Raw genomic sequence first — 17,440 nt, 5'->3', positions numbered from 1 at the left:
AAGCAGAATTCCCAGACAGCAGTACTTGATGTATACAGTTATGAGGTCTTTACTGCCAAAGGACCAGTTTAAGGGCAAATATTCCAATATTGTAAAACAACAAAGACAAGTTTACATATATACATAGGTGACAAGGATACTTAAGGCATTTCAAGTTCATCTTTTGTTTTGTTTTGTTTTTTTTTCCAATAGCATCTGCACAGTGAGTCTGAAACGGGTTTAACAAGAAACAACATAGCATTAAACAGTAACACTAATATTGTTTTAGGCTTTTCTCTTAATGAAAAAAAAAACCCATTGTGTTATACATATATATATATTAATATTTTTTCTTTATCACTTTTTTTTTTGTGGTTTTCCTGAGTTTTTTTGTTTGTTTGTTTGTTTGTTTTGTTTTAAGGTCAGCGGCATTCAGAGTACTGATATGGAGGAGGTCAGGTCTCCATCCAGAGGAGCTTCTGAAGGTTCAACACAGTGCAAACAATATTAATTATCATGAACAAAAACTCAGTCTCAGTATCTGAGAGATCTTTAGCAACAATACTGAACGTTTCACGGCCCTTTGTAGGATTCGCTCTGCCGTTAAGGAGGAAGGCAGAGAGTGTAGCGTGAATATGGAAAAGGAAGGAGGGAGGTGGGGGCTAGGATAGTGAATTGAAGAGCTGGAAAATGTATGGATGTTTTGCTAGTCTGTATGAGAATGATACTGCGTTGAAAAAACAAAATAAATTCCGTCCAATATTCACAAAACATAATTCCTCAAATTCCGCGGTCAACTGTGGAGCACGACTTGGAGCAAAAGGGAGAGAGAGAGACTCTGTAGAAAAGACAAAATTGCAGAGAAGACATCATTCAAGACTCAAAAAGAAAAGAAAACAAACACACAAACTGTACATAGAAACAGCACTTCTCTGGGTGGCTATTGAAAGCATCAATGTGTTAAGACTTACCTCTCAGGAGCCAAAACTCACAGCCAAAGCTATGGCGATGATTATGATCAGAATAAAACAGCAGAGCGCGATCCACAACTTTTTCTAAAAAAAAAAAAAAAAACAACAACAGAGGGTACAAGTGAGCTGGGCTCATTCTCTGGGTAAATGCAACAGAGGGGAAGGGAATTCACTCGTGAATGGATCTCCCACCTTGCGGGCTTTCTTTTGTGATACCACTGCTGCCCCCGTGTCTGCAACAGCCTTCTCTACGTAATTGGATGAGCTAATGATGTTGGCCTCAATACGGTCCACCATCTCACCCTGAAACGAAAAAGAAAAAAAAATCTATCAGAAACGCTGACAAAAAAAAAAAAAACCTTCAAAAGTTGAACTCTATTCAAGGTGGACTTTATACGGCGACGTCTACCAAAAAAAACCCAAAAAAAAAGACACTTACCATTCAAATGATTTGCATTTGATTTTATGAAAACACCAACTGTCATATGAAAGATACATTTTTGGAAAATTGGACTTTACTAAACATTTAAATCTAGTTAAGTAGGAAAAAAAAAAAAGTTTTACTGTGACAAAACGTACAAGGTCCTAATGGTGAATGTTTCCACCTTCAAAGTAAAGATATTACTGCTACAAGGTACAGGTACTAAGTGTTTACGGGTATTAAATCTCTACAAGCTATTTCTCACAACACATGTGTGACACAGCCCCTCGTCAAGAGGTGACGGAAAAACACAGGAGGACTTCAAACATACAAAACTGGACTTTAAACCAAGGGCTCCCCTTATAAACCATGTGGTTTGTATCTTTGCGAAAGGCGTTTTTCATCAAAGGTAGTGACACTACTTTGAGATGGGCCGCTGTATGTAACGTAAAGGGAGAGAGTAATTCTATTAACCAGGCCATCTAACTATTCTTTAGGGTCCTTCTCCTTTACTGACAAATCTCCTTTCCTGCATCTCACCTGAGCCTCTACTTCCATAGCGAGGTACTGAAACATTTCGTGTAGGTCTCTGATGCTCCTCTCCAGTTTCATGATCTCGTCATGCCTGGTTTCTATCTCGTTCAGAGCCTGTTTCGTGGCTTTCGCATCTATCAAAATCTGCGTGGGAATTCAAGGGAAGAAGACCGAAATGAGTCATCCGAACAGTCAAACCAATCACAACACATCAAAATAACAGAACGGCTGTTGCATGAGTAATAACGCGCCTGACATCACAGACTTGATGTTTATATGAAACTACAGGATGACTAAAATCATAGTGAGGGGGAGGAAGATGGCAATGATGTCATTTTGAATGGAGGCTTATGTCATTGACAATGAATGGAGTCTTAAAGAGAAAATCCTATTATTGTTGGCCAGTATGTAGAAAAGGGATGAACTTCCCCTTTAACTGTAAAGTGCTGACTATAGGAATTACGTAAAAACATATGGGATACTCAAGTTGAGGGGACACTATATCTATTTAAAAAAAAAAAGTCTTACAAATGTTTCTGCAGTGGATACACTACATGCAAAAATAGATTTATTTTTTTTGCAATGGGGATGCTACATGGAGGTGGACTTGGGTTTAGGGGGTGTCCTTACCAAACCAAACCCTCCACTCCTCAGGAAGCAAGAGAAAACACTCCAAAAAGAAAAACATTAACTCAACAAATCTTCCCTCCTTTCAACGCTTCGTAAGGCTGACTACTGTTTTTTTTTTTTGGAAACATAATGTTTGCAGTTAATCTGAGTTAATCCATCAAATTTCAGATTACAAGGCAAAAATACAGATATAAAATTCAAGTACAACCAAAGTAAAAATTCCCCCCAAAAAACCTGCAGTAAAACACATGCTGTAGTTGTAAAGCAGGAAATAGCAATTATATAAGTTCTCAGCAGTATTATTCATTTTCCCCAGTGAAACACAGGTAAACATCAACTCACATTTTGTGTGAAGACGTCTGTCTGTCCACTTTCAAGCATGGACTCCAGCTCTTCCTCTGACACATTACTACCAGCTGTTAATAGGAAAAAAATGGATATTTCGTCACTTTCCTGAAAACGCTGTCCTGAAAATGAATCGACAAATCCCTTCACAGTTTCTCGTGCAAACACGTTTCGTTAAAGCAGCCCTGACACACACGCACAGGCCGAATGAAATCGCGACTGGAAAAGACACGTCAATCATAAACGCATACCGCAACACAAGACACCGCTGTACCGCTGTGTCGTGTAAGGGAGAGAAAAGGGACTGACTGATTTTGAGTTGCCTCTGTATCCTCTCCACATTCCTGTCTCTGTACTGCGCTTGGATTGTATTACACCGGCCCATCAGTTCGACAAAGTCCCGCGATAAAACCCCGTGCTGTGGGAGGCGACAGGGTTAGAGTGGAAGACAGAGGGAGAAAGAGAGAACCAAAAAAAAAAAATTACTAAACAGATCAGACCTGCCACTGTGTACATCAACTATGCTACAGTCGACTGAAAGACTCACCTGTGCTTTTTGCATTCTTAAATTTATTGGAACGTATTTCCCATCATCCTCTATTTTCTTGGGTTCCAAACCTGAAACAAAGATACTTCAGTTATGAATTCATAGGGCACCATAAAAGAGCGGACGCGACATGTTTGGAGCCGCCGACGACGGAGACTCACTCTTCAGTTTCTTGTGGATGCCACTGGCCATTGTTTTGATCTCATCTCTGAGGGTCTGAAGTTCCTTTTTCATACCTGATGTACACAGAAGTTCACAAATGTTCATTATGAGCAATCATGAAACACTGTAATAACATTACAGATTGTGTGTGAGGTGGTATACTAAATGTAATTTAAAAAAAAAAAAACCTATTGTTTTTTATTTAACAAAAATAATAACATAAGAAGGACAATTATCAAAGCTGAGACAAATTTTATTACTGGATATTAATTCTTAATGAAGAAAAAAATCTAAATGGTTTATTTTAATATAAATGGAAAAGGGAAATTCTCTCTGGTTCTGCTGACGGTACATAATTCAGTCAGACAAAATTCATTAAAACAAAGATGAGAGAATGAAACGTGACTAAGATACTAACTGTCCTCTGGCAAGGGTACGCCTAAAACCGTTTTCTGTTTGTTCTCCAGGTCAGACACCTTCTTCTTAAGAGTTTCAAGACCCTCTCTGACCTCTTGAACCTGCAGGAACCAAGTGAAAGGTCCATAAGGTTAACAAATTGACGTCTATTCTGTTTACATTAGAAGAGGATTTTTGGTTTCAGCATGTTTGCACAACAAACACGGGGTCCACAAACCCCAAAGGTGAAACAACTCTCCAGTAGGAGGAACTACTCAATGACAGAGCAGCCGCAGAGGGCGGCATGGCACCCTGCAAAAGTACACAGCTCGTAAAACTGTAAAAAAAAAAAAGTCTATGGCTTGTAAAACGGTTAAAACAAAAACCAAAACAAAACAGAAAAGTCATAAACAAACGTGTCTCCAAAAAAATAAATAAATAAAGAGAGAATAAATGTTTTTAAAATTTAGGCTAAATAAGAAATGCAGCTGACGCCACTGAAACACGGATTGGAAAATTCCAAAAGGACAAAGTCACCTTTCGGAAGAAGGCTTCATTCTCTTTCTCTTCCTTAACTGAAGTGCCTGTTCCTGGCTTAATGACAAGTGCTGTGCTTTCCTCATCTTCATCTGATGAATGGGCAGCCTAGCAAAGGTGTCAGTGAAAGATGCGTTCAGGTGAGAAAACAAAAACACACAAACAAAAAAAAACAACAACAAAAAAACTGAAATAGCTGATCAATTCCGATAATATTCAACACTGACCAAATAATTAACTAACTCTGATTCTGAAAACGTCATGGTTGGAAGCATAACGAGAAACACCACAAAACAGTCTCTTCCATTATAGACACATAGTGCAGTTTGTAGGCTATATAAGCAAGCAGAAACAAACAACAAACACAACAAAACAAAATACTGCTTTACTGTTGCATTTTCGATACATTTTGGATACATGTCGTTACCTTACAGTTGTGAAGGTGAACTAGCTAAAGTGTAGCTGAAGGCACGACCGAGACTTTTCCTCATTTCCTGCAACAATTTCATATAGTCTGATATGTCGTTCGATTAAACAAAGGTTAAAATCCCTATGTTTTAGTATTAAGCGCTTATGTACCAAAAGGGCGTAAAAACGGATGTTAAGTTTTCCTTCCATTTCAGGAGGAAACATTAATGAACTCAAACGGATCACTTTGTTGAACCAAACCATGACATTACGCATGGAAAAAGTGGAATGACTCGTCATTCGTCGAATCTAATGAAAATATTTGACTCGTTTGTTAAACTACCAGACATAACGTACATGTCATTCATTCATATCAGCTTAGTTTGGAGTGTAAACAGAAATCTGCTTACTTAGCCATGTTACCGCTACCTAAAGGTCTAGTGAACTCTGGTGCTAAGTGACTAGCTAAAAAGCTATTGCTGCTGTTGATTTTCTAACTCTGTGATTAAGTGAACTACCTCAGGGTAATTTGTAGGTGAGTCGTTGTGCTTCTCATAAAACTGACGATTCTAAATTTCCGTGTACTTACATCAAGATACCATTTAGCAGCAACTTCCCAATTCAGTATACAAGCTTGGTGGCTAAGACCATTGGCTAACTAGCTATCGCTAACTTTCCTAAGCAAATTGAACTTACATTGCCCAGTTCTTTAGTCCGGTCCCGCATCCTTGTTCAGTCAGTCCACAGTTAAACTGATCCTAATTTAGATTTAGTTGAAAGACTAATTTAGTGCCATGCGAGGCTCCTAATTGAGAAGTTTCTTAACTTCAAAAGTTTCAGCACGTTGGCACTAAAAGTCATTAAGCTTGAGCAGAAAACTCCCCAAGTTCCTGAAGAAGCAACTGGGCTAATAGGTTTGTTGGTGAGCGTTTAAACTGAGCAAAAGCTGCGCGCTCAAGAGCTGCGCACACAAGAGATCTTGCAAGAATCTCAGAACCTCGCAGTTAGACCAGAGTAAACCACAAGGATATTCCACTTCCTAAAAATCAGATGTGTTACCACTATAGTTCCATGATTTTGAAAGAATTACTGAAGTTCCTTGTACCGCCATCTGAAGTATTGGAGAGGAGACCATTTTTTCGATATTTTTTCTTTTTTTTTTTTTTTTGTTTTGGTTTGGTTTTTTTTGTTTTTGCTTTTTTCCTTGGTGGTACTGTGAGCCCTGTTTTCAAATCTAAAATATATTCACACCTACCTCAAATATATAAGTAATAATAAATAGTTATCGTAATAACTTGATATACAACAAATACACATGACATCTGAGACATTTTATTTTGAATTTTATAGTTTGTATTACAAACTTCACAAATATTTATTGCTATGATTAAATTATTCTGCAGATTGCACGTGAAAGTCCCAGTCCCAAAGGTTGTATTATGAGTCCAATTAGAAACTCAGTAAAAATAAATAAATAAGTAAACAAACTGGTAAAGAGATAAAGAAAACTTTATTCATCATCAAGATGTGATTTCAGAGATACACAGACACTCTACAAATCATTTAAAAAGGAAACATCCACAGCTGAAAACTGATAAAAACATGAATCATAAACTGAAAATCATGTTTTCTGAATTATCCACTGTCCTTCCATGAATATAAGACAATATAAATATAAGACATACATCTCAATACAGTGTTTTTCAAGTAAGAGAGTCCTCCTCACAGTTTTAATATCACACAGTGCAATACAACACAGTACAGATACTGACCTGAATGCATTCCACATGATATTATATATCTTTAGCTCACATCTTTAGAATATAGTACACACATCTGGAAAGTGCATTTAAAAGTGTTCCCAAGGTATTTGGCGGCTATTATAAATGCTACAGAGAGTACAAAACAAAGATTATATTTATGTTTTTATCAGTTATAGGAGAGGTAAGAGAATATATGATAACACTTCTTTATAAAAACCTCCTGATACACAGGGGGCTGTGGTCCTAGACAGTGCAGGATCATTCACTCACAGGCCAACTTTCCATCAAACGAGGACAGAGTGATAGCGAAAGCCTGAAGAGCACACATGGGAAAACTGTAGTCCATGGAGAAGACATCCTCTGCTACGCGGCCAAACTGCATTACAATGTAATCCTCTGCGGAGAGGGGGGGTGGGGGTGGGGGAGAGAAAATGATTTGATGAAAAGAAAGATTCGGTAATGTTTCATGCTGTCAGCACCGCACTCTAATATATGACTGTGCATTCTGATGGCTCAGACAACTGAGTCTCAGCATGGTGACAATACCACTTTTACAGCTGTGATTGATGAGATATGTAAGCAGGGAAGATCAGGCCCTTACGATCGAATTTTATGACATCACACACCTCCATATTTTCTGGTTATCCAAAAGCTAACATCTTGAAACTCAGCTATTAAAATCAGTCAGTAGGCTAACAGCCATAAAGGTTAGGATCTGAATGATGTGCAAGAAGAGGAGTTTACTCTCATAACAGGGTGTTTTCAAGGCGTTCATTAAGGCAGTAAGAATTAAGTGTCCGAAAAGATATCGTAGAACTTCTATAAACCTGTACGTGTTATGATTGTGTACACGAAAAAATAATTTCACGTACTATTATTTAGCAAAAAGCTTTATATCACCTCTGTTTTTATTATAAAAATATTTGAATGAACATGATCCTCAGCTCACCGTTGTCTGGATGGACGATTTGGAAGTTCTTGACGGAGGCCTGTGTGACTCGGCCATGGAAATTTAGCACATAAGACTGAGTTTGTTCATTCCAGCTGGGCGACTTATTCGCAAGGCAGACCAAATTATCCGTATTACCGTTCTCAAGCCGTGTCAGCAGAGTCTCCAGCTCCTGAGATAAAGTCAGAGAGACAGACAGAGAGATAAAGGGTGAGAGAAAGACAGAAAGAGAGAGAAAGGGAAAGAGTCAGAAAGAGAGAGAAAAGGAGAGACAGAAAGAAAGAGAAAGGGAGAAAGAGACAGAAAGAGAGAGAAAGGGAGAGAAGGAAAGACAGAGAAGATTCTTGATTTCAATCCATCTTTTCGTTTTATTTTCAAAGCGTTTTTTTTTTTAATATATATATATATATATATATATATATATATAATACATATTGTCAAATAAACTAATTCCCAGAGACACCACATTTAGCCTGTGATCCTTTGGGAGATAAAAATACTCACAGATTTTGGCTGAATACTGACTCTTTCATCATTCTCCCTCATGCCAGGGATGATCACTGTCATCTTCCTTGGACCTTTAAATCCAAGCACGTTTTTTTCCTACGGGAAAAAAAGTAATAAAAAAATGGTCATAATTCATCCATGAAGAAGCCAGCATAAGTAATAAATCAGCTCGATAACAGTTATAGGGAATTCACAGAGCATTCAATATTTCAAAGTTAATGTTTTTTAAAGTTTCAAATCAGCATATCAGATGATTCACATAGGTCAAAGTCAGCTACAACAGACTCCAACAAACAAGCCATTGTGTGGTAATATCAGAAGTATCACTGTTTTTGTTATTGTCTGGTGAAACTCTCAATCCTTGTCCTAGTTTTTAGTGATTAAGGTACAAAGAGGAAGACTCATTTTTCATTTTGACTCATCAGCACTAAACCGGACTTTCCCTCATTCAACACTTCCCCTTTTTCGTGTGACCCTACACAGAACTCACATAACATATTGCAGCAAGTTCCTGACGAAGAGATTCAGACTCCTTGATGAATGGCTTCTTCTCCGGGTTCACGCCTCCGTCATACACTGTAAATTTAGTTCCCAGCACGTTTGACCTGAAAGGACAAGAATGTGTAACAATGCCATTCTAGATAAAGAGAAGATTAAGAGAAACAGGGGCATGACAGAAGTCTTACCTTAATTTGCCTATGTAACTCGACGCATCTCTGGACAGGTCAGTGGGATCAACAGAGATAAGATAGTTTGAGGTTTTGCACTTCTTCCTTTTCCTGCCAGCCATCAAAAACACCTGTGATAGAGGAAAGCAGAGAGGGAGAGAGAGAGAGAGAGAGAGAGAGAGAGAGAGAGAGAGAAAGAGAGAGGCAAGAGGGAGAAACAAATTTTTTTAGGCTGAATTTAATTTTACGTTGAATGACATTTTTACGTTTGGACATGCATCTCCCCCCCCCCCTTACCCTCTTTCCATCTTCCTTTTCCATGTGCAGATAGTATGTAGGAAAAAGTCCCCTTTCCACTCCTCTTCTGTCTCTTGTGATCCTACACTGAAAGGTCACATCCCTTGGTGCTGGGCGCAAAGCAAACTGCTCCAGATCCTCCAAGGAAACGGGAGAGGCCTAGGAGAAGGAGAAGCCAACAGAGCACAAATCACACAAAATAAATGAGAAATTCTAGTTCCGCTTACAAAAAAAAAAAAAAATTCCAGTTTATTCTTTGAACGCCTCACCCTTCCAATGGAGTCACTTTCGGGGGAGGAATGTCTATAGTTGGAATTGAGATGACCATGGCTCTCATTATTCTTCTCTGCTTTTTTAGAACGTTTTGACGTTTTTGTCCTCTTCTTTTCTTCCTCCACCTCTTCCTCCTCCTCCTCTGCCTTTTCCTCAAATTCCTCATCACTGTAATCCAAACGACGTCTCGCTACACCAGTGAATAAAACAACCCAGTTTAACCAGTGCCTGGGACTACTGTGTCATGTTTTCTGCCAAAATATCTATTTAATAGACAATTAATTAAAGATTTGGTTCACGAACTAGTGCTTTATGAATATTTTAACACAGAGTAAAATTGTCAGCGTACTTGAAATTTTGTAACTAGCTTTGGACAAAGGCATCTGCACAATGTCTGAATGTCAGGTAATTATTGTATCTCAGAACTGATGCAGAACTGACATGGACCTGCGGGTGGTTTCTTCTTTGGTGTAGGCGGAACAGGGCTCTTTGACCAGTCTTTGTTTTCAGTCTCACTGTCTGATTCAGCTTTTTTTTCTTCTTCAGATATTTTAAATTCCATGATTGAGTCTATCTGAGTGGCTGAAAAAAAGGAAGATTAATTTTAGACACTGCTTTCGCAATCAGTTCCCTTCTTATTTCCTACCGACTAGAAGCCTTTCTCCAGTTTTTCTTAATTTTATAATACTAGCTCTAAATGTTCTAACACAAAAATGTTGTTATCCATAACTCATTTTCAAAGTAATGTAATATTTAAAACAAAAAAAAACAATAATATGCATTGAAAACTAGGCAGAGTCTGACATATGCACATTAAGCAGCTACACCTCTAAAAAAAAAAAAGACTTTTCTTTTCTTCATGACTCACTCTCTTGTTCTTTCATCTTTGTCACATTCTCCTTTGTTTCATTCCTTTTTTCTTTTTTCTTTCCTTTTTTCTCTTTCTTCTGTTTCTCCTCTCCCTCTCCTCCATCAGTTGCTTCCAGGGCTAAAACACATCAAACATAGCGCAGACAGTGTAACATAATCACACACGTTGTATGAGTCATAAATAAACGCCAGACGAACTGAGAGGTCTTACATTTATCCTGCCCCTTTTTCACTGCCTTCTTCTTCGTTTTCTTTTCCTCTCCTTGACTTTCGGCATCAAGCACACTCTGGGAGCTGAACTGCTTTTCAGTTTCCAAATCCGTTATTTCAGTGATGATGGGAACAGCTGGAGGCATCTCTTCTGATCCCCTGTTTGCATTGGCCGCAATATTGAGCTCACCGAGACTGATCTCCTCTATCACGTTGTCTTGAAGCTGTTCAGCTTGACTATCTGATAATTAAGCATTAGAGATGGATTGTTTAACATGCACAGATTAGACTGTAACATGAGCACACATACTGTATCTAAATGAGCATTGCAAGTGACCCCCCTGGTAACAATATGCAAATGAATAAACAAAAGGTTATCGTGACTGACATGTAGAGTTAAACATTTTCATTTTGAATACTCATTCTCCTGAGTCATTAGAGGGAAAGGAAATGGAACCAATCGATGATTCTGTGTTTTCAGACCGTTTAGGGAAGTGTTGCTTTGCGACTGGCTTATTAACAAGGCTTTGTCTTCAGGGCCAGGTTTCTGTCTGCGGTTCTTAGGCCGAGCTTCACGACTGGCAGTAACCATCTGGGTGTCAGCTCTTCTCCGTTGTTGCTTCTTGACCAAAAGCTTTCGCTGAGATTAAAACAATAATTATTGGATGTCAGTTTTACACTTGAATGATATACACACACGGAGTACTATTACAGAACTGATGGTGATGCATTTTAAACTGTTTACTTCCCACCACAGATGGGGACAAAGCTGATGTCATGCTACACTGATGTTAATACCTTTCTACTGATTTTCATTATCTCACAGTTGTGCGATTTTGAAATACGTAAGTGTGAGATAATACATCTCAACATTCTTGTCGTGTTTGTAAATGCTTTGCCACTCTGTGGGGAAAAAAAGCTTACATGACATCTTAGATAAAATGGCTACTTTTTCATGGAACAGAATCGTTACTCTAAACACCAATACACATCTTACCTAAAGTTTGAATTTGCCCCCCCCCCCCCACCCCCCACCCCCAAAAAGGAAAAATATATTGCCGCCGCTTGAGACGCTCATTAACAATGACATAGAGTCTCGCAGATAAATGATAACAAATGACAAAATACAAAAGTTAATTGATGTCTCACCTGGTTGTCCAGCTTTTGTTGCCGAATATCGGTATCATCCATGTCATAATATGCTTAAATTTCAAGAATAAGCACTGCGGAAGGACAGATGTGATTCACACAGACACTAGGACACTGAGAAGAGGCGCTCAGAGAAAAGTGTGCACAGAGACGGACTATCAAACTGAATATAGGTTTTCTTCTCACCCGTATGGAGCCATCTGACATACCCACCTGAGTGCAACAGAAGGCAAAGAAGATTAAAGGGGATAATGTGCTTATATGCACTACAGCACTCAGTCACCACCAATATGGGTTTGGACCCAGCTGACACACAGACATCAAGACGCCACTTTATGTGTTTTGTGTTCGTTGTTGTTGTTTGTTTGCTTGTTTGGAAACATTTTTACAAATGCGTCAAGCTAATCGTGGCTGACTTGGGTTATTTCATAACACCGAAAGTAGGAGTAGGAGTAGGAGTCAGACACAACAAGTGATAAAACTACATGAAAATCCAGTAGTCCCCCCCCCCCCTTATCCGGGGGGGCCTTGGAACCCCTGCAGTGGATGCCTGAAACCGTGGATAATACAAAACCCTATATATATGTTTTTCCTATACATACATACCTATGATAAAGTTTGATTCATAAATTACGCACAATAAGAGATTAACAACAATAACTAATAACAAAATAGAACAATTATAACAATATAGTGTAATAAAAGTTATGTGAATGTGCCATCTCTCTCTCTCTCTCTAAAAAAATATCTTATTATGCGGTGCTCACCCCTCTCCTTCATCATCATGACATCATCACAAGAAGAAGAAAAATGAAGAAGAAGAAGAAGGGTGTGTACAGTACAATAAGATATTTTGTACTGAAGTGAATGACGTAGACATTGTGACATAGTGTTAGGCTACTGACCCTCTGACGATACGTCAGAGGGAGGATCGTCCGCTTCGGGTGATCCTGGAACATCGAACAATGAAGCTGGACAACCAGGGATGAGTCATTCTGTAATTTGGGGTATGTTTCACATCGACAAAAAAGTACAAAAACAATGTTCTTTCTCAGCAGAACAATCAGTGGTGCAGGTTACTATATTCCTTCAGTGTAACATGTCTGCTAGTTAAAAACCTTAAACATTTTTTAAAAAAAAATTTTAAGGAGAAAGGATGTTTTCACTACTCAGTTTGTCAACTATGTCATGGACAAACTGGATGTCATTACAGTCATTTGATTAAATCCTGCACTTCAAGCAAAATACAATTTTAAGGGCCCTTGAGTCTATTCTCCCATATATACAGTGATGTTTTAAAAATAATTTTAAGAATTGAATTCTTTTCAGATATACATGTGATATGATCAGCACTGTCATTAAAGACAGGAATATTTTATTATAAAACTACCATAGTTTTAAGAGATGTCATGCAAATCTCCAACCTGTGTAGATGTACAGCATACTTTAAAGCATATCAGAAGCAACATCTTAGTTGTTTTAAATATGAAAAAATTAGGTGTAACATCATTGACACTGAAAGCCCTTTACAGGATCTTTTGAGTATTTTTGCGTGGTTTGTCTGTTTTTTTTTGCCTGACGAGCAAATACTTCCGTTTCTGAATTTCTCTGTGTAATTGAGTTTTCGCCCCTGACCTTTCTTTATCACAACTTTTTTTTTTTTAATCTGAAATAAACAAAAGAAATTCATTTACAGATAATGTACTGTGTGTATATGAATGGAAACCTTTTACTTTGTGACACAATTTTCCTGTTGCCTGCATGAACCTGTTTGTCTTGCTATCATAAATCTCCACCTTGTTTCCTGAGGCTGATGGACAGCTTGGCTGTCTGGACTGTCTGGTGGTGTGGCTAAATTGTCAAGCCTGCACTGTCTTTCTCTGCTGTGCTTTCTTCCAATATCCCCTCTTGCTTCTGTTTTCACCTTTACAGTGTTTTCTTTGTGATCCGAGCTTGTGCCATGCCTCTCTCTGCCTCTTCAAATATGCTGCCCTTCTTGCAGGATCAGAATCCTGACGAGCCCTGTATCTCCGCTGTTTCACAGCTGTTGACATCAATTTAAAACAATTGAATTATTTAAAAATGTGTTGATGAGGGAGAGAGGGAAAGTGTGCCCATATGAATAATATTGTGTTGCAACATATGTAGACTGATAATGATAATGTGATAATGATGACTGATGATTTACACTACTGGCTAACTTAGCTGACAGGTAACAAGTTGACATTTTCCCTATCTTGACCCATAATTTCAATGGTAGGTCTTGCCTGGCTGACCACATCATTTTCTTGAACAAGTTAACGTCAAATTTGGACATATAATTGAATTAAAATCATTAAAAAATTGTGAACATAACAATGTACTTAACATAGTTGATGGTCAGTTGACATAGCCATAGACAATGTGCTATTATAAATAAAATACTGAACAAAATGACAGGACATTGACCACAGTGTGTTCAACATGACATCATGTGCTGCTGGTCAAACCATTTTTGAGTTGCAGGGGGGAGATCTGTTAGTAACATAGTTGACAAAGCTTTTGCAGATATTAATAAATCAAGGTATTTAAATAATATAAATGAGAAAATCAATTTTAAAAAACATCATTTTTCTGTAGTATTTAGACTTTAGAAATAAATAAGAAATAGTTGATGTTGACTTTAGTGATTTTTATTCATTATTTTGAAACAAAGACACCTTCAACTGAAATACGGCCATATCAAAAACGGTCAAATTACGAACATCATGAAAATTTGAAGTTAAATGAAGCATAGGATGCACATAATGTTTGAGTGATATTATAATTTACTTTCCACTAATAGGTAAAATATGATGTCTTTGAAGAAAATAGTGAGAATAAATATAATTTTCATCACTGGACATGGAATGAATTATAGAACGACTTGAATAATGTCAGGATCATACGATGTCGATGGTTGGGGATCCTCGATAGTTGATGTTGTTTGTTTTACCGACACATTTGGGAAAAACATTGTGATGGGAGGTTGTTGTGTGTTTCTTTTTAACTCATCAAAATGTTGCTGCAGTGGTTGTAGTCCTTCGGTGATCATACGGGTGACTTTAATGCTGCGTTCTATCCGAGGATCGTATTCCATAATTTTGTCCTTTAAAGTCTGTGCAATCCGAAACACTTCGGCAAATTTCTCTAATGTCCACATTGCTGGTTCTGCTTGAGTTTGTTCTTCTTCACATTCCTCTTCCTTTGGAGATGACTTGACATGTTCTTCCAATTCCTCATTTGTTAACACCTCTCGATGGTATTCAATATGTTTTTCCACTTCTTCATCAAGCATATCGACAAATCGTTCTCCACCGACTCGTCTTTCTGCGTAAATAATTTTCCTAATTTCTCCATCAATCCCCGGTAAGTTTTTGAGAGCGCGTTGGTTCTGGGCTCTATACACTACGCCTGACTTTATATTTCCTGCAGCGTTGCCACACAGTACCAGAGTTAAACTGTCCTTCCATGGTTTATGCTCTGGTGCCTGCTCTACACTTTCATTAATGTATGTTCTATTGGGCATCTTTTCCCAAAACAAACCAGTTTCATCGCAGTAATTGAAGTCTTGTTTTGGATGGTATCCTTTCTCCTCAATCAACTTCAATTCTGTAGGAAATGTGGCAGCAGCTTCTTCATCGGCAGACGCAGCCTCTCCAGTAATTTTTATATTTTTCAGTCCAAACCTATTCCTGAATCTGTGTAACCATCCCTTACTTGCAGTAAATGGCTTAGTGGCACTCTTTTCAGTGGACCCCTTTGTAAAGTCTTCGTATAGGCTCAATGCTTTCTGACGCAACTCGTTACCGTCAATTCGAACACGTCTTCTGTTCATGTCTTCAACCCACAAATTTAATGTGTTTTCCATTTTAACTAAACACTTATCACGCACTGTGGACGTAACTTTAGCAGTATGAGGTGCGAAAGCAACACTAGCGCGAATATCTTTCTCCTTTTTCATAACTTCACGGATAGAAGATTCGTTCTTGCCATACATTTTAGCAACAGCAGCGTATGACTTTTTTTCTTTCTGTATCAAGTCCAGAATTTTTATCTTTTCACTTAACGGAAGCACTTCACGGCTTCTCTTTGGCTTAGCTGAATTGCCAGCATCACTACTTTTGCGCTTTGGGGCCATATTAAGTAAAATAAAAGTTATTTGAACACTAACTGCCCGACTTTGGATGCTTCCTGACTTGCGACGGAAGACTGAAACTCCGGAAGTCCGGTCTACAACACGCAAACGCAGTATCCGAAGCATGCGCACACTATATGACATCTTCCGGCAATGCCAGATCTGTACTGCTCATGCGTAAACATTTTACAGCACAAAAAAGTGTAGTGTTTTCATTGAGAAACGGAGAGCTAGCCTATACTTGTGATAATGTCATTGAAGTATTGTGTTTTTCCAAGATTCTCTGTAGGCTAAGCATAACATCCACTGCTGGAGTAAGCTGTTTATGCCATTTGCTCTAAACCTAGTCCACTTGAGGTTTGAAAACCACCAAATCATTTTTAGTTCGCTCATGTAGCGCTCTCAGCCTTTACAGGCTTCCTCAGCCTTTTAACTTCTTTGTACACTTTTAAGGTTTCATTTTTAAAAAGATAATTATTATTAGGAAATGTAGCATTCCTCTGGAATGGTTTACCTACAGAAGTTAGAGAGGCAAACTCTCTCAATGCTTTTAAAATAAGACTAAAGATTTATCTATTTTCTCGAACTTATGCATAATATAATTTTGATTTGACTTTGTTATAGACATGTAAAGCCCTTTGAGACTATAAATAGTGATACTGGGCTCTAAATAAAAATGATTATTTTATAGTTTACTAGACAGGGTGCTGCACATCGGGAGGTCGCTGCAAATCGGGAACGGCCGAATGGTGCATCACTTTAAATGTTGCTACTACAAGGAATTGTGGGATGGCATCTCCTTTCAAGTTCAAGTACAAGTTCAAGTTTATTTAAAGCTCAATACCACTGTTTACAGTCTCAGAGGACTTTACATGCCCACAGGTTTACAAGAAACAAAGCAGGGCAGCACCCCCTGACTTAATCCTCAAAGCGGGTTAGAAAAAAATCCCCCCAAAACCCAGATGATATAGGGAAAAATGGGAGAAATCTTTAAAAGGACCACAGAGAGAGGAGACCCCATCAGGGCCAGACAGGTGTGCGACAGGTGCCGAACCTAGTGGGCAAACTGTAAACACAGAAATAATGAAAATGAAAACACACTAGTAGACAGAAATAAAGATAACAAAACAGCAAGGGGGGGGGGGGGGGGGGGGGGTTAATTGAGGTAAGCGACACAGCCACAGCAGCGCAGGAAAGAGACTGTAGTCACAAAGCCGCAGCAGCCGCCAGGATGACGATGATAAGGAGGATGACAGGGCGGGGAGAGAAGGGGAAGCCACACGTAAACAAGACACTCATGCTCGAACAAATGAGACACAAACAAGCAGAAGATGAGGGAGGAAAAGGAGAGCATTAGTTGGGTATCAGCACTTAATAAAATAAATAAAGAATATAGTGTATAGATGCCTGAATGTAGCAACGCTAGTGGCTGTGGAGTGCGCAGGGGGAGCAGGGCCATGCAGAACGAACAGGGCCAGGGACAGCAGGGCATGGAGACAAAGTCAGTCTACCGACCTAAGGATGGAGCCACATCCATGCAGCAAGGCACGGACATCATTTCCCTTTTACCTTCTCCTTTCCTATTATAAAGGATGGTACAGTGTACCCTATGCCGAAGGAGATAAGACAGGAAGCATTGAAGCACCTTTCCTTAGCATTTAGAGAATT

At 38.6% G+C, this 17,440-nt stretch overlaps 2 protein-coding genes across 2 annotated transcripts; both read right to left on the bottom strand.

The window, feature by feature from the left end:
• Window positions 1-359: 359 nt before the first annotated feature.
• On the bottom strand, window positions 360-5,811 carry stx4 (syntaxin 4). Its single transcript, XM_030774105.1, has 11 exons — window positions 5,627-5,811; window positions 4,523-4,630; window positions 4,008-4,107; window positions 3,589-3,663; window positions 3,428-3,498; window positions 3,190-3,298; window positions 2,878-2,951; window positions 1,912-2,049; window positions 1,143-1,253; window positions 951-1,034; window positions 360-817 (listed from the first exon to the last, which is right to left on the bottom strand). The coding sequence occupies exons 1-10, from the start codon at window positions 5,654-5,656 to the stop codon at window positions 954-956; spliced, it is 897 nt and encodes a 298-aa protein (XP_030629965.1). The 5' UTR covers window positions 5,657-5,811; the 3' UTR covers window positions 360-817; window positions 951-953.
• A 1,144-nt stretch (window positions 5,812-6,955) lies between these two features.
• LOC115812981 (tubby protein homolog) lies at window positions 6,956-11,658 on the bottom strand. Its single transcript, XM_030775554.1, has 12 exons — window positions 11,617-11,658; window positions 10,951-11,107; window positions 10,469-10,708; window positions 10,281-10,375; window positions 9,814-9,961; window positions 9,384-9,529; window positions 9,115-9,273; window positions 8,836-8,948; window positions 8,640-8,754; window positions 8,147-8,245; window positions 7,643-7,814; window positions 6,956-7,089 (listed from the first exon to the last, which is right to left on the bottom strand). The coding sequence occupies exons 1-12, from the start codon at window positions 11,656-11,658 to the stop codon at window positions 6,956-6,958; spliced, it is 1,620 nt and encodes a 539-aa protein (XP_030631414.1).
• Window positions 11,659-17,440: the final 5,782 nt, after the last annotated feature.

This window comes from Chanos chanos, chromosome 5 (genome assembly GCF_902362185.1).
Source record: "Chanos chanos chromosome 5, fChaCha1.1, whole genome shotgun sequence".
Lineage (NCBI taxonomy): Eukaryota > Metazoa > Chordata > Actinopteri > Gonorynchiformes > Chanidae > Chanos > Chanos chanos.
This window is presented reverse-complemented; position numbering and strand designations above follow the sequence as displayed.

Excerpts from the sequence above, each read along its gene's own strand:
- stx4 (XM_030774105.1), bottom strand. The coding sequence starts at position 5,656 with ATGCGGGACCGGACTAAAGAACTGGGCAAT. Across the intron at positions 3,499-3,588 it reads CATCCACAAGAAACTGAAGA|GTTTGGAACCCAAGAAAATA; the intron begins GTGAGTCTCCGT and ends TCTTTGTTTCAG. Across the intron at positions 1,254-1,911 it reads CTATGGAAGTAGAGGCTCAG|GGTGAGATGGTGGACCGTAT; the intron begins GTGAGATGCAGG and ends TTTTCGTTTCAG.
- LOC115812981 (XM_030775554.1), bottom strand. The coding sequence starts at position 11,658 with ATGGATGATACCGATATTCGGCAACAAAAGCTGGACAACCAG. Across the intron at positions 9,530-9,813 it reads TCCATGTCAGTTCTGCATCA|AGGAGGAGGAGGAAGAGGTG; the intron begins GTTCTGAGATAC and ends AGGAAAAGGCAG. Across the intron at positions 8,949-9,114 it reads AAAAGGAAGATGGAAAGAGG|GTGTTTTTGATGGCTGGCAG; the intron begins GTAAGGGGGGGG and ends CCTCTATCACAG.